This window comes from Metopolophium dirhodum, chromosome 5 (genome assembly GCF_019925205.1).
Source record: "Metopolophium dirhodum isolate CAU chromosome 5, ASM1992520v1, whole genome shotgun sequence".
NCBI classification, from domain to species: Eukaryota; Metazoa; Arthropoda; class Insecta; order Hemiptera; family Aphididae; genus Metopolophium; species Metopolophium dirhodum.
In genome coordinates, this window is record NC_083564.1 from 29,521,201 (window position 1) to 29,549,178 (window position 27,978).

At 32.5% G+C, this 27,978-nt stretch overlaps 1 protein-coding gene across 3 annotated transcripts; it reads left to right on the top strand.

The window, feature by feature from the left end:
* Positions 1-783: 783 nt before the first annotated feature.
* On the top strand, positions 784-27,525 carry LOC132944909 (noggin-like). Of its 3 annotated transcripts, none has more exons than XM_061014462.1 (4): positions 784-898; positions 17,723-18,003; positions 26,190-26,494; positions 27,110-27,525. In XM_061014462.1, the coding sequence occupies exons 2-4, from the start codon at positions 17,755-17,757 to the stop codon at positions 27,321-27,323; spliced, it is 768 nt and encodes a 255-aa protein (XP_060870445.1). In that variant the 5' UTR covers positions 784-898; positions 17,723-17,754; the 3' UTR covers positions 27,324-27,525. The 3 variants fall into 3 exon arrangements, with proteins under 3 accessions (XP_060870445.1, XP_060870443.1, XP_060870444.1); XM_061014460.1 differs by lacking the exon at positions 784-898 and adding an exon at positions 7,915-8,068; XM_061014461.1 differs by lacking the exon at positions 784-898 and adding an exon at positions 7,927-8,072.
* Positions 27,526-27,978: the final 453 nt, after the last annotated feature.

A 27,978-nucleotide genomic window follows, 5' to 3' on the forward strand; every position in this document is an offset into this window, starting at 1 on the left:
ATTCGCAATACCCGCATCATTCTTTCAAGGGATCTCATTAGCAGCTGCAGTAAAGTTTTTGAAACCTAAATAATATTATAATAATATAGTACAGATAATATATAAATTATCACGTGAATAAAAATAAGGAACTTTAAAATTATGACGCAACAATAAAGGTGATAATAATATTACGGAGACTCTACATCCTACCCGAGAGTAGCTATAGCTAACAAAAACCAAAATTTGCTTGGACCCTTCTATCTGCAGCAGATTTGGACATGTATAAACAAGGAGACAAATGCCACGCCCAGACACCCTGTAAATGCATACAATATATAAGTACGCTCAAAATACAAGTATGTATATATCACGTGTATATACAATAAAACGTATAACCATCATGAGATGTGATGGTATTTTTTCTCCTTCTTACATATAATAATATAATATATCCACAACCACCTGCTGGATAGTCGCGTCCCGCGCAGGACAAAGGAATACAATGTAATAATAATATGATATGTAAGACTGCGGCGGCGGCGAGTGCATGTGCGTGGCGTGGAATAAAATAAAATATTATTTTCTCGGTGTTCGATCGCACACAATGCACGGATTTCTGTCTCGATGATCGAAATCCCGCTCGACAGACCTACGTGGTATATGTATGTATGTATGTATGAATGTGTGTGTGTGTTTATCATTCAGTGGAGGTGACGGTATAGTGGCGATGGTGGAAGTGGTGGAGGTGGTGGTAGAATGCGCCGATAATGTACGTAAGTATACATATATATGTACATTTATTCCGCCCGCGACACTCGTCTCGAGTGTGCACGGGTCCACGGATGCTACGACCAACCGTCTATTGGTGCGCCGACGATCGTCTCCCCCTGCCCGAAGCATCACAAACGCAGACGACGTACGTATTTATACGGGTACAGGGTGATTCACCGAGCATGCACGCCCCCATTTATTCATTTCAATAATGCATTAATTCAAACTCTAAAAATTACTGTTTTTCTAATAGAACCCCTCTCCCATTTTTCTGAAAGTTACTTAGTGGATAAAACGTTTATACTCTGAGGATAATAGTCGTTAAAAATGGTTTTACAACAATTTAAAATATACGTAATAATGGATATTGTGTTAATTATACCTGGACCATTTTTACGAATTATAAATTATGTTGTTGGATTAATGAAAATCACTAAAACTTTCAACTCACTATATATATATATATATATATATATATATATATATATATATGGCTATAGCCTCTATATATTCAAATTCCAAGTTCATGGACTTATATGCAGTCCTATTGCACTATACTTCAAAGTTAAATAACTTAAAATTCGTTCAAATTTTTATTTTTATACGTCAACATGTCCAAAAAAATGATCGGCTAAATAATTCCCAGTAGAAAAGGTTGTCATTTGAAAAACATAAATTTGTACCTTTCTCAAGTAGTATAAGATATCTCAAGAATTTAAAAACCATTGATGCAAAGGGGGGGTGAACATGCTCGGTGTATCACCTTGTATTATATATTTATATACCTACAACACATAGGCGGTATTATATATATTATAATATATAGTATATAGGTACATAACTATACATATTATTCATAGTACATATATGCGCGAGGGGGACAAAAGCATTAGGAATGCATGCATGTATGTTCAGGTTCACTTATAGTGTGTGTGTGTGTGTGGGGGGGGGGGGGGGGGGGGGTGACGGGGTCGTAAATCTGAACTGGAAAACTGTACCTATACACAAAGCACGTTTTTAAGACGAATCGTTAACGTTTCCACGGCGGTCTCGTCGACCAACACCGCACAATATTTATAATATTGTATCCGACGTATTTTATTATGATTCGTATACTAGCTACCTACTATTACATTACATATAGGTTTGGCAAAGCCAGCTGTATCCTAACCGAGTTCCAAAACTAAAAAAACATACTTATTGATTCCCAGGAAAAAAACTAAAAACAATAACGACTGCCTATACAAAGTAATTAAGTCCCCCTTATAGGTGTTGACTATAACTGTTCCAATAATTACTGAATTAAATTATCGTAATATGCGGTTATGATTAATATTTTCAAAAATACATTTTTTTCTTTATCTGAGGGTGAAAAAAAACCTACTGACCATTTTATATACTATTTCGTTAGTATAAAAATCTTACCCATTTAAAAAAAGGCTCTGTTACTATTTTTCGTACTCCACCATCTTTTAATTTCGTTCTTAAGTAATTAATGACACGAAACTTTAAGTTATTTTTTAATATCAATATTTTTTTCTTTTAACATATTAGTGTAGTCTCCATCCTCTTGTACGTATATCACACATTACTAATCATTTTGTAGAATAATTGTATAGGTAGTGTTGTATTACAAGAAATAGAAATTAATTTACAAACATTTTCCCTCTGTGTGATTGTGTGATACGTATTGCGTGATCTTCCGAGAATTAACTAATAGGTATTAAAATATGTATAATATATTAATATATCTTTATAAAAGTCGGGACTCAATTAGGACAATTTCAAAATTGAGTTTTTTTTTTTAGGTGGGGGGAGTATCAATTCAAATGCACCTGCAAAGCCGAGTGACTGCAATATTATTTTAGTTGCAGTTTGTTGTACGTACGCTCTTCAGCAGGGTGCATGATGTATAATATTGTGTATAAAAGTGCGCATTAATTAATTGAAATGTTAAGGTAAGTTTAATTTAATTTGTGACCTGACTTCATTGTGTGAGTGTATTGTGTTGTAGGATTCCTACGCGGACGGTTGTGGATATTCAAATATATGTATTTATACAATTATAGATGTGTTATAATATCACTACTTAAACGATATTTTGACAAAAAACAAAACGGTATAATATCTTAGTGGTTTTAAAGTTTGGTCGAAGTACCTATATATTATATAACATTATAGCAATCAGTATTATCACAAAAAACCGAGTTAACGCTTTATTTGTTTACCATCATCAGAGGTTATGCATACCTACCTATTATTATAATAAATAATAATATATAATATAGATATTGTAACATATACAATTTTATAATAATGTATAATGTATCTACTATTTAGGCAACCGCCGATCAAGCATAATACAGTGGAACCTCGATAACTCGAACGTTTATGAGTTGAATTTTCGATAACTCGAAGGAATGTCTTGGCCCCTGCATTTCAATATGTACATACAATGTGTTTTATAACTCAACTTTTTGGTAACTAGAATTTTTTTTTTTGTCTCCACCCGACTCGAGTTATCGAGGTTCAACTGTATTATATCGGTCTGCCTGTCTGTATTCTATTTAGAGCTGCATCAGCAGCTGATGTAGATTATTGTTCATTTGTAATTTTTTAAGATTACATTTTTTTTCTATTTAGACTAGTTAAACATTTCGTTTTTTTCAATAACTTTTAAATTTAACTAGTCAGTTAAATTACTAATTACATTAATAACCTGACTAGTTTAATTGACTGTTGAAGTTACTCAGATTTATTTCAGTTTATTTAAAAACAATGTATACATTAATGATTATAGATAACATAATGATTTTTGAAATTGTTGATTTTATACATAAACTAGTGTATATTATGTAATACGTTAATTAATAAAAATAATCGAATACTAAAATATATGTTAAGTTTCTTGATAAAATAATATTATACTTAGATAAAATACACTTTATGTAATCCACGTAGGTTGTTATTTTTTTCACATATTATTAACTTTGAACTTAACAAGTTAAATGTATTATTTGTTAACTGTTAACTTCTCTAGCTTTACAATCCGCTTGTTCAGTTAATTTGAATTTATTATTTCCATTGACTTGCCCACTGATGATTTTATACATAATATTATGTATAGTTTATATAAGTAGGAATTTTCCTAGAGCGCCAACCTCTTCATAAACACGGCAAAAAGGTACACATGGTCGTAGTAAAAGGTGGGAGGAAGGGCCTTCGACAGATCGATTAAACAACATGATACCTACGTATAATTCAGCGACCAAATATCGACAAGAAAACATTACTTATACATTATCGCATGCTGTATTAAAAGCGTTCATTTAAAATAATCACAAATCGAGCTAATCTTGGTAGGTACTGAATAGACCTCGAAGAAGATTATGTCGTGTGATAATACCGTGAATTATTTTGTCATTAATTTGATTAATCAATTAGATGAATGGTCTGCAGTGTGACATAAAAATAATAATATATTTAAAGGTTTTTAGTTACTTAATTAAATTATGATACTTATATACAGGTACCCCATTCGAAGTTATTATTTTTTAGCGTCAAAGTGTTTTTGTTCTATCAATAAATTGAGTCTGTACATGTATTTCGCTCAATCGTACAATTTTATCTTAATGTGTAATGATAAATCATAAAGATAAAAAATCGGTTGTAACGGAATCACATTCATGGAAAGATTGTATATTAACTAATAAGAAATTGTAGAATTTCTACGGAAATCTATATCGGTTTAGGTGAATTATCAATAGGTACCTACGATAAGTCAGTCAGTGGGAGGTGTGGCGCTTAAAAACGTTCAATCTCAATACGGCGCTCTCACTTGCAGCGGCTTTGCACAATATATAACTTAATATTATTTTCAACATACGCCCTCGTAGCGCCACTGATTTTTAATTTTTTTTCTTAAACTCGTCTCGACAGTTTTCCGAATGCAATATAATAACCGTGTGAAATATCGATAAACCGCAGCATCGCGAATACACATAATATTATTATATTATACAGTATACACATTATAATAATATTATGTTCAGACCGAATCCAAATAAACGATCGTCACGCGCGGCCGTCCGTTTTCATTAAGCGTAATGAATCGACATAGAATAATAAATTATATTATATTTTAGGATGTGGGAGCCGGCTATTTATTGAGGGGCAGAAATGCAGGCAGTTACGAGGTTCTAGTTACGAGGCGTAGAGGTCATACAAAAAGCCGTACCGTAAAATAAAATAAAATAATTCTAACGATCAAAAATTACTTTACAGTAAACACGATCTCGCTCATAGAATTGTCGGATATTTTGGTTTTGATTTTTTTTTTCACAAGAATAAGGAAAACACAGTTCAAGCCGCATTGAACTCTAATTTTTGAATTAATTTCAAACGATGCTAGAAAAACATGTTTAAAATATTTTTAAAAATGTGTGGGAATATATAGATGTTTGTTACAACTTATTAAAACAGAGTAGGTATTTAAAATCGGGATCCAGTCCGATCTGCATACAGTGTTATATTTTGGTTTAACGAATAAAAAGATATCTATCAAATTCAAACCATTTCACGACAGCCGATTTGGTGTGCTGAAAAACGGACACCCTTCTCAACGATTTAGCTCTATTTTGCTCAGCAGTGATCACGCGCACTACATAGGTGTATACACATAATATAATTTAATATTTATTATATTAACTATAATTTATCATGGTAAATGGTGCATCGTATTAATGTACACTGTAATAACACCGTAAAATACGATATGTACATATTCATTTTTTTCTCTCTGTGGTATTTCATAATATTGTCGTCGTGTCAAAACGAAATGTTTAATAAATAACTGAAATTGTACGATCGACGACCATGATGGACGGCGGGAAAAAAAATCACTCACATTTTTAATAAATCATTAATCTTCGGTATATTATTCGACACACAAAGACGTACATGACGTATAATATACCAGACATGTTTGTTCGTTTGATTGTTTGTTGTTTTTTTTTTTTTTCTAATAAATATATACAATCTTCCGATGACCGACTTTGGTTATTATTTATTTTTTAGTTTTTTGCTCGTCTAAATATGTCTTCACGCAAAATTACAACGGCAGCGTCCAACTATAATAATGTAGGTGCCTATTTATTGTAGGTGATTCAGCAAACATGCTTACCAACAATTTTTTCTTTCAATAATGTATTTTAACAATATTAATAATGCGCTTTGGAATTGCTAAGTTTGCTTAAGGACTATATTTGATTTCAAATACTTCGATATTTATACACTATTTAAGGAGTTCGGATAGATTTGTTTTAATGATAAGTACAATTTTAAACTATGAATCAAATGATTTGTACAAAAATGTAATCTAAATTAGAAATTTAATGAGTAGTTTTTGACTTGTTTAACTTTGTGTAGGTTATAGGTGTATAGGTTCACGATAATAGGATTGGAAGTCTAGAGGTATTAAAGATTTGAAATACAAAATTATTTATAATGATCCATATAGATTATAATATATACATTTTATAGTTTGTATAAATTATCTGAGTAAAGTAATATGTAATAAGTAGGTACTATAGAGTACGAGACTAACTATAAAGTAATAACATCAATTTAGTATTTTATAAAATTAATATTATGATAAGGGCTACTATTATTATCCTTAGTACATAAATTGTAGACGTAAATTTTTAAAAGTAGAAACTAGTCGTTCAAATTTCGTTTTAAGTTTTGAATACATTGACATAGAAAAAAACTACTGCTTAACCATTTACGGGAGACTAAAGAGTGGTGATTCTCATTCGAAAAAAAAAAGAATTTTGTACCACCATATAGAATTATAATCATTGAATGGTAAAAAATATCAAAATATTTTAAAATATTGTCTTTAATAGTGTACCTACTTAAAAATTCCAAAATCCAAAATTTGAAGAAACCCATTATTTATAGGATAAGAGGGGGTTGGGCATGCTTAGTGAGGTATTCTAAAATATTATATATTCTTGCCTGCGGACGACATAATATTACACGCGTAGAACAATATGCCGCCGTGACACACGTATGCAGGGAATATAATATAGGTAGGTTTTGCGTGTCTAATATATTTTCGAAAAATAATTACCGAACACAGTTTTACGACCAGCGTTTAAATCGCATTAAAATATTTATGGTTTCTTTAAACGTGCACACCTATGTCCTATACCTATATTCGATGATCTTTTAGAAAGTTGTATATAAACCGATAATAATGTTATTTAGCAAAGTTTAATGGTCGAGTAGGCGTAGGTATAAGGTTTTTATTTCGATTTTAGACGGCATTGGGGAAAATCATATTATTATCAAACAACCTAAGTCACCACCGAGAAAAAATGATTTTATGTAGGTACCCACATTTATTTTACATTAATATTAAAAACCTTAATTACGCATACGATAATATATTATTATATTAACGCAGCGACGACCGCGACTACGCGTTTTGCTAAAATAAATAAATAAAACGACAGAATGCAAATGTAATTAATATTGTTATGTAATAATAATAAGTATTATGCGTGTATACACCTGTTATTATACCATGGTTATCTACTAGCAGATAACCGTGATACCTACGCGCGCACTCGTTATATCTTATAGGGTCTTATGAGAAAAAAACCAAACTACTAAGTTTTCGACCTGGCCGGAGATCGATCGAATGTGCAGTAAACAAATAACATATACCAGATACCTAGTTATGAACTAGTACACATATTATTACCAAAACCTCGACTGGCGACCAAAAAAATTGTATTACTTATAGGGAAATTCGTAAATAATAGAATACCACGTGCATTTTGGTTCTAATTCGGTCTTGGTGAGGTTTGCATATAACATAATAACTAGTTCAACGGACAATTTAGTTGTGAAATCGAAATTCGTCGTATGGAAGATTCGTCGTTTAAAATAATAATAGCATTGCATACGATATAATAATAATAATAATTATTATTATATAAATCACAAGGGAAAAATACGTCGTCATTGTTCGCGGGGAGGCAAAAACTCGCGCGTTTTCTCGCCGTCGCACTCGCGGCAAACACGTGTCGTGTCAGTACATAATATGTGTACAGTCGGGCAGGTAGGTAGGCACAGTCGTACTCTGCCAATAGGGTGTCGATGGTTAAGGGTCCGAAACTATATTTTATTTGACGAGGTGGGGAATTAGGATGTTTGGGGGACGTCGAACTGTCTGTCCAACAGTTGTACGGTAACCTGCTCGGTACAAGACTAGCATTGTACTCCGAACGCGCTTCATCTGCTGCAGGTAGGTGAGCATGTATTATTCTTTACCATATTCTTGTACATTATTTGCTGTAGATAATAATAGTAATAATATAATAAAACACACTTTTCGACGTTCAACCACGGCGGCGCCACATGACCAGCGTCCGTCGTTTTCTGTTTCTATTTTATAATCAACACTATTTGTCGCCGCCGCACCAATGAAAATTGTAATTATAATGACTATTATGTAATAATACTAATACTAATAATAATAATAATAATAATGACAATCTTATACGCTATTTTTGTGATCCGACGCTTTGTCTGCGCTGTATAAAATAATAAAATAGACATCCACTCCGCCGGTGGTAGCTGCTGGTTATATATTATTATTGTGTTATGGTAAAAAAAAAAATACTCACTCTAAAAACGTATCTACCGTGTTACTTGATATTTTCTCCACTGCACGGAAAAATATATAATCATTTATACATTAATAAAACGCGATGTTTGTGTGTGTATATCTGTGTGATCCACAGTCAAGGCCACCGCACTGATTGTTCTGAAATTTGGTACATCGGTGTAATCCTATACCCAAGGATGTGCACCTCGAAGCCAATTTTCGCATTTTAATGAGGGGCTCACGAAAAATGAATATTTTATATATTATATTAATATATTTGTATGCCTATCAGTGTTTTGAACGTTCACTAATATTATTGTTGCGATATTTTTAGTTATTATTACGGACCTTATCTTCTAAAACCATTTTCTGGAATGTTAAGAATGAGTGATAACTTATAAGAAAAAACCAAGTTTCACCAATATTATTAGTTATTTTATATTTCAATATTTGGCCGTATGGGATATCATTGATAATAATATTTAATATTTATTACTATTTACTATCACTTTTCTTTTTTATCAAATGAACGTGAAATGAACGTGAAATGAACGAAAAAGTCGTTCGCGTTCGTGTAATTATTGAACGCGTTCAAATGTCCCTCCGTTGAACGAGTTCATGGCTCGTTCACATAAAACAGAACGCGTTCTTTCCAAACACTAATGCCTATAATATAGGGTTGCCATTGGTAACATAAAATAAATATAACAACTACCTACTATGTATACTATCTGATCCTGCACGGCCGCGGCGTTGCCTATGACAAATTAAATGTAAGCGCAGATCTTAACACGCAGTTATTTCGGGTGGTTTTGAATTTTGACCAAACATAAAGTACATGTCTAAGATTATTTACAATTATAATAACTATTTTATTTTCTGTAACCAATTACAACTCTGTACAAACAAAGTATATTCATTTTTTGTTATCTTACAAATCCCTGTGTGAGCCCTTTCCAAAATTAAAAAATTGGCATCGAGGTGCACTTAGGATACCTATGTATCACATTTCAAAACTATGAGTGCGATCGACTCAGCTGTGGATCGCTTACACAAACACATAAAAACATTGACTTTTAAATTTTAATAACAAAGATATACTTATTACTTTTAGACCTATATATTTTTTTTTTTTTTTTTTATTGGGTAACCCGCGGCAACATAGGCCATTGGGTGTGGGGGAGGGCACTGTAGGTTTTTAAATTGGGTAGGTTGGTACACGTGTGTGTTTTTGGCAGAATTTCTAATGGGGCACCCGTAGGTTTCTGCCGTGCCCCGGGTGGGGGGATAGCGGCACTTGTTCTCCGCGGACACCGTGACTTGCCCGAAGAAAAATGCCGCCCGCGGTCAAGGTATCGAACTCGGGTCGGCTGCGTCGCAGCCGACGCCTTAGTCCGCTAGGCCACTCCGTCCCCCACTATATATATTTTTATAATTGGTCTAAACCGCCAAAAACTACTGTGTTAAAATCTGCAGTGCCGTTTACATTTAACGAAGCTTAGGGGTATATACATACAAGCATATTTTAATTTGTCACGTTCAACACCATATATATTATATTTCTACTGACCGTGTGTGCCAATGGAACTCCTCTCAAATGACTGGACCTATTTTGATGATATTTTTTGTGTGTGTTTGAGTGGTTCCCTGGATGGTTTAGATTCACAATTGGACCGGGTACGTCCAACCCGGAGTGGTACTCAAACAGAATTTTTGAGATTTTCGATGGACATTTTTGTTTATAAATCATTGCTGTCCGTTATAGGAAAAATAGTTAGTAGACATTTTTTTTGTATCTAAATAGTTGCCATTAGTTACTTTTTGTATCAAGTCGTCACGTTTATGGTTTCAAATAAAGAAATGATATCTTAAAACAAATATGAGAGTTGAATGTATATTTGTAGCTATTATATAAGTACTCAAAAACAACTTTACCAATTTTTTGAATATTTCAAATTGTTCTTGGAGATATCAGGAAAGTTTAAAGAGAAGTTTAAATCACGTTCGATTTATACTAGGTGATATATACCGTCCACCACAAATTAATTGTCCATCTTGGTCGATTTAGCAAAGCGACGCACATAAATTTACCTAGGAACTGAGGTAGATACGTACACCAAAATCAAAATACACTTATATAATCTAAATTTTGTATTTTTTCTCGTGCGAAATCATTTGTGTACAACTAAAATTGGATGTTAGTTCCTCTGAAATGAATAGCCTCAAAAAACGACTGGACCGTTTTCTATAAAATGTATATCAATAAATTACTTGAAACTTGAAGGATAGCTTGATTTTTCAACTCCTATAGGCTAGATAGCTAAATGGTAGCTCGTACATAATTTTTTTTAGCTAACGAAAAAGAAATTTTTTTTTGTTTACCTATCTAAAATCTAAACCTTTGCAAATGGCTATAAATTATATTTTTTTATTATTTTTTTTTTTATTGATCGTTAAGCCTGGCACTATGGCCATTACCTGTTTGTTTTTGTCTGCAGGTGAAGAAATTGTAGGTTTGTAAAAACGTGTGTTTTTGGTTTGGTAGATTTGTTTAGTGGACACCCGTAGGTATTTGCTATGCCCGGATGGGGGTTGGCAGCACTTCTCTCTGGACATCGTGACTTGCCCGAAGAAAAATGCCACCCGCGGCCGGGTTCGAACCGGTGCCTATGTGCGTCGCAACCGACGCTTTAATCCACTCAGCCACCCCGTCCCCCAATATTAATATTATAATATTAGAAGAAATATAATATATACATTTTGTAAAAATATATTATTTATTAAAAATACAAATCTTTGGCCTGGACAACGTCGTGGTCGGGTGAGTCAGATAGTATTATTATATGTTTTTAAAATTATTATAATACAAATAAATAATATTAAAATTATCAACGAGGTTACTATGGTAACGTAATTATATTAAACATCGTTTGCTAGGGGCAACATTGCGGACAATTCTATTTCGAAAAAAATATTTAAATCCAGATTATGCCGGTCCGTTTTTTCTGTGTTTGTTTCCATGGTAATAATTGCACTGATTATATTATTCATCGGTTGCTATTTGCTAAGGGCAACCTATAGGTGCTATAACGCTAAATTACAACGTAATATAACTTATATATAACATTAATTTATTTTTTGTTATTATTTCGTTACCATGGAAACTGTAATGGTGAGGGAAAATGTGGTCTGAAAAAAGAAGTATGTATTGTATCAAACACAAAATCATATAATATGTCATGTTAAAATGACGCCCACGGGGATCCTGCCCGCAATGACATGCAGTCACATATTATGTTTCATCTTTATTTAAAAAACTCAAAATTTGAACTACTGTGTCACTATAATAATATGTAATGTGATTATGAATTTGAGTGATTTTTGATTTGTGTAAATATAATATTATAACCCATGGGTCACCAAATGGCGGTCCGTGGACAAATGTTATCCGACCTGCAGACAAGAATAAAAAGTAAAAACCGTTAATATTATACGTTGTAATGTTGTAATTTATCATTTTTGTCCATTGGTTTTTATCGACGTCTGCAACTTTGATGGTCCGTAAACAATTTCAAAATATGTCTATTGTGGCCCTTTAAAAATATTATTTTGGTGACACCTGTTATAATCTGTACGATTGCTTTACTGCGAAATCATCACCAGGATTTTGTCAAAACTGACATTTCGAAAACCATTTTAGATTTTACGGCGTATCTACAGTTTTTTTTTTTACCATGACACCTGTGCGCATTAAAACCGTTCACCAAATACCTCGTTTCTACGGGAAAAAAAACTATATAATTCCTACGCTCACCACAGGCTATGAATTCGATTTTTTACGATTTACGACGCCCGAGGTCAGATCGGCACTTAACGTGTGGTCGCAGAAAATATAACATTATGCCGTAAATTATTGTGCTGCGACGGGTACAAAAATTTTGTATTTTCAAAAGACTGTCAATATATTATGCAAATGTGTGTGTCGGACACTCTCACGATATCGGTAAAATATCATATTATACGGATTATCGTGAACGATTATATCGAAACCGTCGGTTGGCATCTTTAGCCGTTGGTGACGTTTTATAATAGTTACATAATAAGAAAACTGTTTGACGAAAAAAGTTTATCGCCGCCGCACGAACAAAACAATTTTTTTCGCTATACTTGGAATTTTATTTATAAAATAAATTGGGTACCGTAGACACTATATAGGTAAATAGTATGAACTTGTGAATAAAAGTTAGTGGAGGAGAGGGGTGCACAAGTTAAAATAAATATAAATATTTAAATTTCTTATTGATTTGTATACAACTTTATAAGGATAATATAATTAGAACGGTTTACGCATTAATATTTATTTTTTTAAAAAAAAAACGGTCTCTGTCTTATCTTCTATACCCTCAGTTTGAGCAATGGCCAATGAGTAGGCACCTAAATTATTATAATGATAATTATTGACACACGTTGGGTTATAGGAACGATTAGAGGAAGAATGGCATATATCGGCTAAAATTGGAGAGATATGTCCCCATTCCCCCCAAAAAAACAAAAGCTAGGTAGTTACTACTGTGCAGGGTAGTAGCAGATCTGAAATTTATTGGACATGTTTTTTTTACACGTTTACAGCTGAACTCAAATCAGATATTTCGAAGTGTTTTAATACAAATAGGCCAAAACTACTCAAAACCATACGAAAAAGATGTTTTCAAATTTGTTCATAATATTATAGCTATCTTGGCCGGTACCCACTTAAAAACCGTTCAGGACGCACCCGTCGCACGTATACCATAAGTGAAGTTTTAGAATATATTGTTTATACGTAGGTACTCATATTTTAAAACGCTTGGCGCCGTATTAATTTATATCACGTCATGGCATGACAATTTTAATTACCTATATTATACCGTTTAATGACGAGTACTTACGTATAGTCTGAGCACATAGTTTCCAAATGTGTACGTACACTTATGACTCGGGCATACCTATAATATAGTCATAGGTACTATTATAGGTCGCCACTATAACACAAGTGTTGGTGGTCCGGCAACAATATACAAATCACGTTGTAATATTACACGACTCTTGACGACTCACGACCACGGGCACTTCATGTGATATACAATTATTAAATAATACGCATAATTAGGCGGCGGGGATGTTCTAAAAATACAATACGTATTTGGTCGGATCGTATTGGCTATTCGTTGTATACATAATAATATAATATAATAAGATAATAATATGATATATAGACACGTGGTGAGTCATGAGTTTTGGTATTTTTTACCCATCATTGTTGTGACTCGCAGCCGGTCGTCGCGTAAAGAATTTAGACGCGTACCACCTATATACTATATAACACACACGCGCATATAATATAATATAATATATACTTTTTTTTATACATTTACGCGTTCGTCGGTTGACACGAAAAAAAAAAACTCCCCAAACAAACAGACCGAAAAACGCCGAAACGAGAGAAAAAAAAATAAATAGAATTTCCAAGTATTTATCGGAGTATTTGCCAGATGCGGTAAACGATAGGCGTTCGTGTATGGTTAAAAAAAAATCTCAACGTCTCTCCCATTGTACAGTTATATTATATTATGTACATCTATAGGTATAGGACCGCAGACTTTTGACCCATCTGCTGCGGCAGTCGACCGGTATTTAGACACCACATATTATAATAATATAAATACTCGCATTTATACAGGGTGATTCACCGAGCATGCCACCCCCCCTTTCTTTTTTATTCAGTATTGCGCAGATTTTTCAATTTTAATTTTTGCAAGTTTTAAATACCTATTACTTCAAAATATGCATATTTTCAAATTTTTGAGATTTTTTTGTGCTAAGTACTCAAGTTATATTTTTCGGTTTGGAGATACAAACTTCTTTATTTCAATTAATGAGAACCCCTCCCTTTCCTCCTTTATACGGTAAATTATTTAGCTGATAATTTTGTCTCATCAAAATCAAAATTAGGTAAAAAAAATGAGTCATTTTTGAGTTATTTAACTTTGTGTACTAAGGATAATATGTTTATTAAAATGGGTTCGGAATATAATGTGTGGGCTATGTCGATTTGAAAATGTTAGTGATTTATATCAATCGATCCAATGCACATTTTATAATTTGAACAATGGACAATGATCCAAGTATAATAAAAATCAGGTAGATCCAATATTACATCGATTTGATATTTTTGTAAGATCATTTTTAATGACTATTTTATCGTTAGGTAGTATACACATTTTAACAATCGATAAAGTCGAGAATTTCAAATTAAGTATCAATATTTTCAAATATATTATGCACTAAATAATTTACATTTAAAGAGGGGGTTCTCATTTGAAAAACAGAAGTTTGTATTGCACCAGCGACAGTTCTTGTATATCGTATAAGTAGTACAAAAAATTTAATTATTTTAAAAAATGGTCCTTGGGCATAGATAAAAATTCTGAAAATCAGGATTTGAATAAAGTCACTGTTAAAGGAAAACATGGTAGTGATCATGTCTGGTGAATCATCCTGTATATTAATAATATATTGGCTTAGTTTTTTGCCATATTCTCGAAATTATTTTTGTTTAAGAGGACAAACATAATATTATTTTGTACGTAGGTATTTAATGGCCGGCGTGTTATTTTATTTTCACACGAGAAGAATAATGCAAATGCCATCGTCGTCTTCCTAACGAATCGGAGACGATTTTTTTTTTATCCGTTTAGTTTTACTGCGCGTTTATTCCGAGTCGTATATTCTGTTGCACTCACTATCTACAGGTACACTACTATCAGGTATATCTCTATAGAGCATGAACAAATTCCAAATAATTCGCGTACATATTACTATAGCGCCGTCCGAATGAAAACAACGTACAACTGTATATGTTATTAAATTATAAATTTCTGCATTATCATTAAGTGCAGACAAGACGTGCCTTAATTATTATTATTATCATACCTATTTACCAAAGTCCTAATATTGAAACAGCGTTGATCGTTTGGGGTAAGGTAATTATTTTGATCAAACAATAATTATTAGTCCATTTGGGCGAGTGATATTATATTTACCTGCGTAAAGTAAAAACCTAGTGACTTTGATGCGAACGTTTTTATAAATAGGGTTCATTTTTAATTATTTCTATTTTTTATATTATCATCGTACCTATATGATATTGTTTTAATAATTGAAAAGTTGTTATTAATGTTGACTGTATATTACAAAATTACTATACCAATATCTTTTTTAAATTAAGATTTCATTATGAATTATTTATATTATGACGTATTTTGCGTGTGGCTTTATTTTTCAATTTATAAATTAATTTCCTACGAACATATTCATGCTTATTCACACAAACGGTATTTTTTGTTGAATAAACACTCGCACAATCTGCATATTATAACTACTATTCACCCACACCGACCACATTTTGGGTCGAATCGCTCAAATGGTCTACGCTCTATACGTATAAGAGATAATAATTTTTGAAGGTATACCCATTTAACAAATAACAGGGTTGCTTTTTAAACTAAACGTGTGAAAATTCCACATAGTTAACGAACCCATTCTCCCCCCTCTCCCCACAATGACGCTACTCATAGAATATCTTCGTCACACAAGATGGAATAGGGGTGGTCCTGCAAGGATATTTAAAAATATTGAAATCGTCATGTGCCTATGTGATAATCGCTGTCCAACCTACAAGACGTACTACTATTCATGCGATAACAATTTTTTATTTTTCAAGTTTTGAAATTGTAATACCCTCCTTCTACGGTTCTGAGCATTTGTGAGAAAAAAAATCATAATACAATATTTTATATTTTATAATGCCCGACGTCGTCGGCGGCGTGGCGTCGGGTGGTCTGGCGATAACCGTCCGAATGGTTTGAAAAATATTTCGGGGAAAAAAACGCACGCAGGATTTCCGACAAAATAACACGTTATCATTTTACACGACGCTATTATGTTCTTTTAGGGGGTCGGTATTTTTTTCTCTCGGAACTGCGCGACGAAGACGACAACGACGACCCATCGTCGTACAACAGCGGCAGCGCTGTTAACCCGCATTCCTCGGTATTATTATTCCTCTGCCCCTTTGGCTAACTCTCTCTTTCTCTCACACACACAGACACTTTATCTCTCTCCCTCCCACGCACTCTCATACACCACCTATCCGAGACCGACACTTTACAATATATTTTTCTCGGCACACATTATTCCACTGACACGTATATAGTCACCCCCACATTTGCATAACAATTTCAAACGATTTTTTTTTTACCCGACGCCCTGACCTCTCTTTGTGATAATTTATTATATTATACATCACACAAAATATTATAATATATTATAATGCCTCTGTCGCGAGCGTCCCCAATGACATATCGTTCCTTTGAGGCTCACGAGCATATCATTATAATAGTGGGACGACGCAATCTGACGATGATATTATGATGATCGACGCGAGACTGTGAGCGACGTTGTACCCTCGTGTAATACATTGTGTTGTCTCCGACTTACTACCGCACAACTACCAAATAACCAAAATAATTCACGTTCAGAAGTCACCATTTCGTGTGGCTATTGGTTAGCTTGATAGAAATATTAGAGACAATTTACATATTATCTAATAGTTAAATGTGAAAGTATTATCTATGTTGTGTCGTTAGATTTTTATTTTTTACGATATTTTAATTTTTTGAGTTATGAGTTATGACTGTTTTACATTTGTAAAATCGCAATATTTAAAAATGTTCATAATTCACTTAAAAATTAAAATATCGTAAAAAACCGAAGTCAGAACACATATAATGTTGTTACATTTAAGTTTGATAATATGTCCGTTCACTCTAAAATGTAAGCCAACCGTACAAAATGGGAACTGGATAATTTTGGTATATTGTGCGTTATCAAGATGACGGAGACTACGCGTGCGGGTACGATGTCTTCTTAAGTGGGCTGGAGACGACGAGACGGTACAATTGATAATCACGTAAAATAGGCCAAAAGGTAGACAAAACTGCGAGACTTCATTGTGAAAATTAATGAAAATCAACTCTACTAAACCATGGCCGAGGCTATTTATCATTACAAAAAATCACTACGTCATTATGCACGTCTGAACATTTTAATATTATGTATTATACAGAACGTCCGTCTCCACAAAATATTATATTTTCCGAAATAATTACAGCAATATTATTATTGTTTTCGTACAATTAATTATTCTTTTCCATATGTTCACGCAATAATATAGACGGTGTGTCGTTACAGGTACAGAGGACAGACGCCGATAAGACGTTATCATGCGGCGTTCCTTCGACGTCGGAGTCGCACTGATCGTCGTCCTGGCCGCTGTTGGCGAGCAGCTGCTACAGCACTCGGTCGCGATCAACTCACCCGCCAAGAAGACGAGCGGCGGGTCGTTCAGCGTGTGGTTTCGTGCCGAGCCCGGTCTGCCCCGCAAGAAAGACATGAAAGTCGACAAGCTCAACCGACTCATCGGAGCCGATTACAACGAAATGTGGATGAGCAAAACGGCAATCGTAATAACGGTAAGGTCGACGATAATGTTATTCTCAATCTCCCTTTGTGTATTGCCTGAAGAATGGTTTGAATATTACATACCATTATTATTATAGCGAGGTACCTAGGTATCAGCTATATTCGCTGCACGGTTGTACGCGACTATATTTTACGATATTTGGTTCCCGGGTGTTATTATATAGCCACGAGACGTTTATCCCCCTGATTTTTTTAATCATTATTTTTTTCAGTAAGATTTTAACGGTAAAAATATTAAGTTTAGAAATCAATTCGATATTAGTAAATTATATTATACTGATTGATATGAAATAATAAAATATAATGTCCCAATAAACATATTATTATAATTCTTGGAGAAATTAAGTTCTAAAGAAAAGAAAATGCATGTTTTGTTCTGTACATAATATAAGTATAATAGTGATGAATATATTTTAAATTATTTAAAAACAATATTATGAACTGACGTAAAACTTAAATGCACATTTGTGGGACGTGAGTTTTTTAATATTAATTTATTTGTAATTGTAAATATTTGTAAATACTAAATATTATAGTCATTAGAGTATAGTATGAAAATTAAATTAAATCAAAAATTAAATTGATTTTCAAAATTAATATTTTTTTATAAGAAATTAATTAAAAATAACGATTTATAAAACAAGGCGACTCTCTGCGATCAAATAACCGATATTCATTGCCGCAGACGAAACGTCCGTTTACGACAATCGCTAGCAGAAATTGTTTGTGACAAGTGAATTTTTAAAAATATTAAATATTATAACTTATAATATTTAATATTTTTTATGTTTACTGCAAAGACTGTGCAAATTAAGTGAAATATAATGTATATTATGTTTAGCACTACGAACGGTCATGAATATAATATATGGTTTTCGTATGCATCATCGTTCGGTACCTACGCAATATTTCAATATCGATTCAACAGATCAAATCAGATTGAGACGTTTGATGTAATGAGTAAAATATATATAGTCACAACTAATAAAAATAGGGTGTGAATGTAATTTTCCTAAAAAAAATTTAAAAATTCACAGTAAAAGATGCATCTATGAAATGCATTTTCAAAACAAACATATTCTCCTAAAACGTCGAAAAAATCTCTAGAGAAATGAAATAAAAATTTTAAAAATACAGGGAAATGTTGGTAAACCATTCTGCAGCTGTACTACAGAGTTGTAGGTGTCGAGTGTATCTTTTCATTGAATAAGTCACTGTAATGTAAGTCTTAAATTTTAATTCAGTAATATTGAGTATGAAAAACGATTTTGAGAGAAGAATCCGTCTGTCTGCCTATATCACTATAAGTACCTATATTATAAGATATTATATTAATTATATTGTTTTTAAGTTAATTTATTTTATTATTAGTAATAACTAATGAGGAAGGTTGAATTAATTTTTATTGAAAACATTGCGTTTCAAAATGCCATTGTATGAAATATAATAATATTTAGGTTCGTAAAATTGACAAGTCCATGCGAATAATATTTTTGAATTACGATAAAATAATTAAAGCCGTTATTCTTCGTTTAAATATCTAATTTCGTACACATTTGAACTTAAGTCTTAAAGAATCTATGAAAATAAAAATTATGCCCATATATTATTTAGATTTTTTGGTTTCAGTGTCAACAGAAGTTATGAGGAATCTTGTATTACATTTATAAGCATTAGCAATACAAATTGAATATAACGTGCATTTTTAACTACGAAATAATTAGCAAATTTTCGTAAATTCGACGAATTTTGTCAAATGCTTCCAAATGATCTTGTCTATATTTTAAATATTTTTAAATAGGTACAGTTATAATGACAACTTATGAAGAATCTTGTATTAAATATTCAAACTTTTTGATGGACCAAACAATTTTCCAACAAAACACTTAAAGTTAAAGATCAAAGAATTTTTTCTATTATAAATAGTGTATAATACAATAATTACAAACATAAAAATATGCACACTTCGTTGTAAAATCATAACATTCATTATCGCTCCACTTGGAACCTAAAATACCTACACTTCCTGAAATAATACAATACGCTATTGCCTTTTGCCTATTTATATTGACTAATAATATTAGTACAATTTCCGAAAATATATACCTGAAGTCGAGATTTAGATATTATAATAGATAGTACAATAATAATAATTATGTAATATAAATTTATATTACTAGGCAGTATGTTTAGATACGAAGAATTTGTGAGGCAACATTTGTTTTTATTCGATATATTGTCTTATTCGTACGTTACATACTCGGACTTACACCAAAACCAACGATCGGCGAGATAAGCCACGAACTCAAACGTTTATAAGTTTATAACAAATTCGATTTCGGTTCGAATTTGTTTACGTATCAGAATGACGTAATTCAATATTATACAAACTACGATGTATTAATAATAAATTATTTTTATATTGAGTTAATTTCATGACGTTGTCGTCGACTGATTATTATAATATGTGAACGGACACGGATGTCTTAACCCGATCCATATCGAAACGATGTCCACATAATACGTACTGTGGTTTTCCGATGCCTTACTTATATATAATATAATATCTATGTGCATCAGACCGTTAAAACACAAATTCTATTTTACGTATAATCCTGTCACTTGCATAATATACAAGGTGATTCACCGAGCATGTACATCCCCATTGTTTCCTGGTTTTGTTTATGGGTTTATTTAAATTCAGAATTTTGGAATTTTTGAATTCCACATAAACTAATTCCACTTAAATTCCACATCATTATCAAATAATTGATATTCTTTGTACTACCTACTTATTAAAGTGTCCAGTGGTGATACAAACTTCTATTTTTCAAACGGGAACAAGGAGGTACCTTTTACTATTTAGTGGATGTTTTTTCTAAACGATTTCGATGTACCTAATTCAAAATTCGAACTAGTAGTTTCTGAGTTATTAAAATGTTTATACTAAGGATAATAGCTAGTCCTTGAAAATGGTTTTGTTAAAACAACATAAAATAGATAAAATATTGGATCTACTATTTATTATACTGGGACGATTCTTAACAGTTACCGATATATGTTGATGCACTATCATTAATTACTAAAATATTTTTAAAAAAAAATATAAAATATAATCCATATGGCCTATATTATTATTGTCCTTCAAATCCGTTTTCATGGACCTATTATCCTTAGCACACGAAGCCAAGCAACTCAACAACTACTCTTTCGAATTTTGGTTCTGATACGTCAACATTTTCAGACAAAAAAATATCAGCTAAATAGTTTACTGTAGAAAAGGGGAGTTCATATTAGAACAATTTGGATCCCTACAAGATATTCCTCAATGGTAGGTACACTACGAAAAATGTCAATAATTTGAAAATATGGTTATGAGGTACATATTCAGATTTTGAGCGACTGCGTTACTGAAGAAAACATGGGGTTGCAAGCAAGTTCAAAGAACCACCCTGTATATTATTATTATTATTATTATTAATATTATTATTATATTATATACTCGCCGAGCCTGTCGTTCGTATATACATTATTTAGGTAGGTGTATAAGTTTTTTTCACGTTTCCAAACGTGTCCGTTAAATGATCAAATCTTTTGTCGTCGTACAGAATTATATTATTATAATATAGGTGGTAGTAATATTATGGGAAGTAGGTACGTGCCATAATCTCGTGTCGAGAATAAAACGCGTACACCTACTACAACTACTATATAATACACACACACACACACACGTCCTCTATAATATTATTATGTATGTATATTGTACCTGAAACAGCCATTATGTTATATATTATATTATGTTACAATATTTTAGAAGCGTGTAGTACGCGTCTTCATAATATAATAATACATATTATATTTTATAGGTACCACCACAGCCACCACCTGTATGACATGCATACCGGCGATGTAAAGAATTTCTGAAAACTCTCCAAAAGATCCGTTACGCGCGGGTCGTATTGAATTTTCATCCCCAATATCCAAACACCCCCGACCACAACCCAGCCGTTCCCGCGTCATTACATGTCGCTGAACTATTTATTTTTATCTGCGAATCTATATCGTATGCCACCCGTCGGTTTTTAGGGATGGCGAATAATCACCACCTGTTGTAGAATGTGCGCATAATTCCCACCCATAATAGGTTCATATGTTATTATTATTATTATATTATTATCGTGCGAGGCTTTATATTTTGCGTCAAAATTATTTTTCTTATTTATTTAATTCCAGTTACGCATTAATTCATCATGAGGAATCATTTATTAAATCTAAATGTCCAAGTCTTAGGCATCGAAATTAAACACCTATTAAATGTTGATCTTGAAAAAGGATTTGAACGTCATAAACCATATCATACCTAATATACACAATATTATATTACTTACTTTAGATTTATTATTCAGTTTATTTATCTGTAAAAGCGTTATTAATTTTTGCGGGATATAAAAAAAATTGGTGAGCTCAAATTGTTGACATTTTTCTAGACAAAATTTGTTGAAAAGTCGTTACCATGATCTAAAAGAAGCAAAACGAGGGATCCAAACTTGTTTTCAAAGTCCATATCGCGTAATGAGAAATCGATCAGTATTCTGTAGGTCGGAGTGAAAACATGTTTTGTTAGCACGAAAAAGAGTCGAATTCCGTCAAGTTTTATTTTAACAATACTACTTATGTCTGCAGTGTGCGGCCAACCGATTTCTGTAAATAATAATTCCTTTTACACGGCACAGTCATCGTTTGTGTACCGCTGCAGAGTTTTACACGACGTGTAGGAATAACGATGCGTCGTTCGATTACGATTTACAGAATTATCATAAAAACGCGTGTCCGTTACCTGTTTTGTTTCGTTCGAAAATAATTTTTAAAAAATCCTCATACGATTACACGTTGTGCTGTCTCGTTAGCACCTTCGCCGCCTCCTCCCCCCCCCCGGCCTTTTAATCGTGTCCGTCGGCTGTTTGCGCAGCAGTATCACGATAATGCACTATTCGATAGCGGTCTCTACGATATTCTCGGTCACGGCGTATGACACATATTATGCAGGAGAAATGAAGCGTAATCTTTTGTGAATTATTAGCAATTTAAATTTAAATTTCTATACAATTATTTATTTATTACGAAAATTGATGTCTTATTTTATTTTCATACCAACAAACCAAATAAGTAGACGCGTATCCCAGCGTGGGGAGTGCCCACGTGAACACAACTCTGATATTTCAGCGTACCGTAAATGTAAAATAATACATCCGTTTTAGCTTCTTGTCGAAGATTAAAAGATATTGATTTTATGTCTGGTTTTATTGTTTCGTTTAACGTACTCGCAGCGTCCCTATATACATAATAGTATACACTTTCCACAGATAATATCTCAACGGATCCGTCTGATTTTTCCGGTCGGATTTGTTCAGTAAAAAAATAACAACACCAAACCCATCTGTTCGTAAATTATAATACTATATGATCGCCGTAATGGTTTTCACCGTAATAGTTTGACACCAGGTGTACGTGTATGACATAAAAAAAACAAAACGTATTTGCATATAACTACCGCATCAATTACTACGTCCGAAACAGAGTTCGACGAGATCGATAAATTATTTTTTAGTCTAATAATATGGTTTCCAGTCACTATAATAGTATATAATATATATTATATACATTTTGTCACAAAACTAACCATCAAACTAATAAATATATATTAAAATTATTTTTTTTAGCAACGCTTGATAAGAAAATCCCGATTGAATAGTTATTGAATCAAAAAAATATAAATACATGTAAAAATGTGTTCACATGTGTGGAATGTAATTTTTTAAATTTTCGAAAGAATTATTAATGCTTGGATCTTGTTTTTACAAACATTTTATAAAAACGCTTGTTCAAAATGTAGTTATTAAAAATTGACCAAGTTAGAGTGGGTTGTACTTGATTTTGTGTCGGTTATATAGTTACAATTTACAATATTATAATATATACATGCAACTAAAACTAGTCGCATTTGTACAAATCAATCTCAACTGTAATGAAAGTTTGTTTACTTAATACAATTTTATATCAATTTTGTTTTTTTATGTGATCTTATGAACTGAAAATATTTTCATTCCTTAAATTGTGGCTAACATAACATGTTAGGTATAAGCGTGAAACGAATAATTACATATTTGCAGAGTGCATTGTCCCAGAGCACCCACAAAATAACAAATTTCACCTATCAAAACCCTGGTACTACTGATTATAATATTATACCCATGAAAATGGGTTTGCTACAATGATCTAGTCGATTAAACCGGTAGGCACACCACCGCTTATTATAATGTCACAATCAGTAGGACTGACGGGCGACCACCAAAAGAGGTTACCAAACATATTATTTTGTTTTTTTATTAGATTCTAAAGTATAATAGCCATCATGACTATGATCGTGTGAACGAGGTGCAATGTATCGTCGACGTATTATCGACATTTTAATCAAAGAATTATTTCAGACGATTTTACGGTACTCGTTTCCTGCGTGTAACGACTTCCGATGATGATTCAATTCACCAAACTACCAAACCCGTCGATATTTTAAGCTAATATAAATATGATATTGAACAGATAAGAACAAAAAAAATAACGTAGAATTATTTAAACATTGTAATAGTACTATTATAATATAGAAGGTATACATATTATTATGTTAATCGTGAATGTACCCACATAAACCGTATAAAATATTATAATTTAATATAGTGTATAATAGTGTTGATTATTGGTAAAGTAGATAAAATTGTAATAGTCTGTTACCCGTTACTAATTCTATGAATACTAGTACTGAGAGTTAAAATATTGACCTGAGTGACCTTAAATAATGATTCGATTCATGTATCGAACTTTGCAAGGGAAGTTCTATTATTTAAACTTGAAAGAATATTCATACCTTTTTTTTTTCATGTGTAACCACTACATGAGGGCCGTACTGTTTGCACATTGCTTGACCCATGCACATTGCTTGACCCAAAGAAATAAGAATATACATACCTAACTTCTTATGTTACAACTTGATGTGACACGTTAAAAAAATTTATATAATCTATAATAATTAATACGTGTGATATAATGTCACCATAACGTATAAAAACTCCGAAAATTGTCTTGGGTTTTCGTAAATTATGATTAGATATAGGTACCTAGGTACTTCAAATGGTTTATATAGGTTACTTACCTACAGTTAAATATTAAATATGGGTACTAAGTATAAAATTGGTTTGGTACAGAAGCAGGGATGACCCTAAAAGAAATTTACGGATTGTAGTCTTCGAAATTTCCAACTAGATTTTTATATCCTTAAGAGGACGCTACACAGATATTTGCTGTCTCCGTCTTACAAGTGCATAACATAGAAAATTTACGCTCAACAGATCACGTTTAACTCAGTTAGTTTAAAAATTAGAGTGAATCGACTTATTACGAAACTTGATGGTAAGAACATAATCTGTGTTTGTATGTGGGTATTTGGCAATAGTTTAGTTTTAAGTGAGTTAAGAGAATTTTTTATTTACGCTATATTATACACGTAACACGCATAACTTAGTAAAAATTTAACCATAGTAAAAACCCACATACAAACATAGATAATGTACTTACCATCAAGTTTCATAATAGGTTGATTAACTCTATAATTTTCAAGCTAACGGGGCTAAACGCGTTCTCCTGGTCGTAAATTTGCTATGTTACGCACTTGTAAGATGAAGACAACAAATGGACGTGTATAGCTCTTAATTTTGACATTTCGAACGAATTTACCAAGTGTTGAATGACGACTGAAGGTATAATTGCTGCCTGGGAGGGGTTGTCACGCCCCAATTGCACACACCCCTCCACAGTTCGTCCCTCTCCGAATTCTATTAAGTGATATCTATATTATATTCTATACAAAGACGGTCATAAACCAGGTAGTTAATAAGTTTGCGTTAAGTCAAAACTTTTTTTGAACTTGGTTGAGTAAGTATTTTTTCCCCTATTACCTTTAAACTTGGAGAGTTAAATGTATTATCTGTTAATTATTTACTTTTAACTTAACGAACTCGTGCCGCCTTTGTTTCTTTGGATTGTTCGTCTTTCGATATTTAGTTCGGCCGTTCGATGTCTCTAAACTCTAAAGTACAATCCCATAATTTTCGATATACAGGAAGACCGTGGTAACGCGTCGGGCTCGGCCGGCGTCAATTCATTGAAGACGCCTGGACCGGACAACCTACAGCTTCCGGAACAACTTCCTGTCCAGTACCAAGAGATGATGCGCACGTGGTTGGTGCACCGGAGCAAATGTCCGGTCGAATACGCATGGGCAGACCTGGGCAAGTCGTTTTGGCCCAGGTGGATAAAAAAGGGTCGATGTGGTCGGTCGGAAATGATGAGCTGTAGTTGGCCGCCGGGCATGTCGTGCATGCCTTCGTCCATCAGAGTACTCAACCTGTTGCGGTGGCATTGTTGGTGAGTTGGTTATGATACGCGCGAAGTCGTATAAGTCTAAAGCTTGATATTACCTATATTGTAGTATTTTGTATAGTACTTATATAATATAATATATAAGTTAGGTTATGTCAATTTTTGCTCAAAAGGAAAAAAATATCATTTTTGCAACGGTGATATTGCATTTTTTTTTTTTTAATTACAACTTATTTATTTCCAAAACGTATTGATTCAAGTACTAACCTGTACAATAATATATAAGTATTGTAACCTAATGCATTGTTAAAAAAAAAAAAAGTTTGAAGAAGAATGTTTTCATGACTGCGCGGGAACAAAGAGATCGATCATAATGACATAATATGTTCGTATAATAATATATTCTACATCAGTACATCATCATATTAAATCATTAATAAATATTATCTAACTAATTATAGATTTGTAGTGTTTTTTAACTGTAATGATATATTGACACAATATCTAAGTATATATGTTATGGAATTTTGAATGTAGACTACGATGACACATTGACACATTGTGTCTTTTTAATTATAATCTATTTATAAAATGTGATCCGCTTACAAACCCAACACTTATTTGGTTTATCATTATCTTATTAACGATAATTAATTTTAGGTTAAAAAACAGAAAAAATAAGAGGAAAAATCGGGAAAGAAAAACTATGGAATTGGCGTTCAACAAGAAGAGAGGGCACGTGGCAAGGGGCAGGAGAGCGGCCGGTCAGAGGAAAAGTAAAAAAAAGGACGATAAGTTCAGATGTCTGTGGATTAAAGTTCCATATCCGGTGACCGAAGACTGTACGTGTTCGTGTAGAAAACTTGACGAATAATCCAATCAAAACGAGCGCATAACCATCATAAATAGTCTCATGACGTTTAATTTTTTAATTTTTTTCTAGGACGGATAAAATATTATAATAATAATTTACTTTCGCACATTCAAATTATAAACGTACTATTTCGTCCACCTGAACATACTATTGTATTACGATACGTGTTTTTTTAGAAATTATAAAATGTGATATAAAAACATTCGTTGTTCATTTTTCTATAAGTATTTTTTTATTAACTTTTTCTCGTCTTAAACGCTTAATCCTACGATTTGTCTTTAAACATTTTATTATCCTGGTTAGTAAATACAGTAATTGGCCGTAAGCCCGTAACACGTTTGGCCACATAACAATAATTTTATCAGAAAATTGGGAGGATGATTGGGTACACAAGTGTTTATAGGTACACATTTTTTTCTGACCAAAAATGTTTACAACGTTTGTGTACATCATATTATTTAAATACACCACCTTTGGGTAAAATTGTTTAAACATTTTTTTTCTATACTACGTTTTACCTTTTAGAGCCTATTAGCGTTACCTAGAAGATACCACGTGGTTCTTGGCTCTTAATAGTTCATTTTCTCGCAATAACTTTTTTTTTGCAATTTTTTAAATATCTTGTCTATTACACTTAATCTATAAAAATCAAAAT

Bases quoted from the DNA above. Each gene is read 5' to 3' on its own strand.
- LOC132944909 (XM_061014462.1), top strand. From the start codon at position 17,755: ATGCGGCGTTCCTTCGACGTCGGAGTCGCACTGATCGTCGTCCTGGCC. The intron at 18,004-26,189 runs GTAAGGTCGACG...TTCGATATACAG, and splicing joins AAACGGCAATCGTAATAACG to GAAGACCGTGGTAACGCGTC. The intron at 26,495-27,109 runs GTGAGTTGGTTA...AATTAATTTTAG, and splicing joins CTGTTGCGGTGGCATTGTTG to GTTAAAAAACAGAAAAAATA.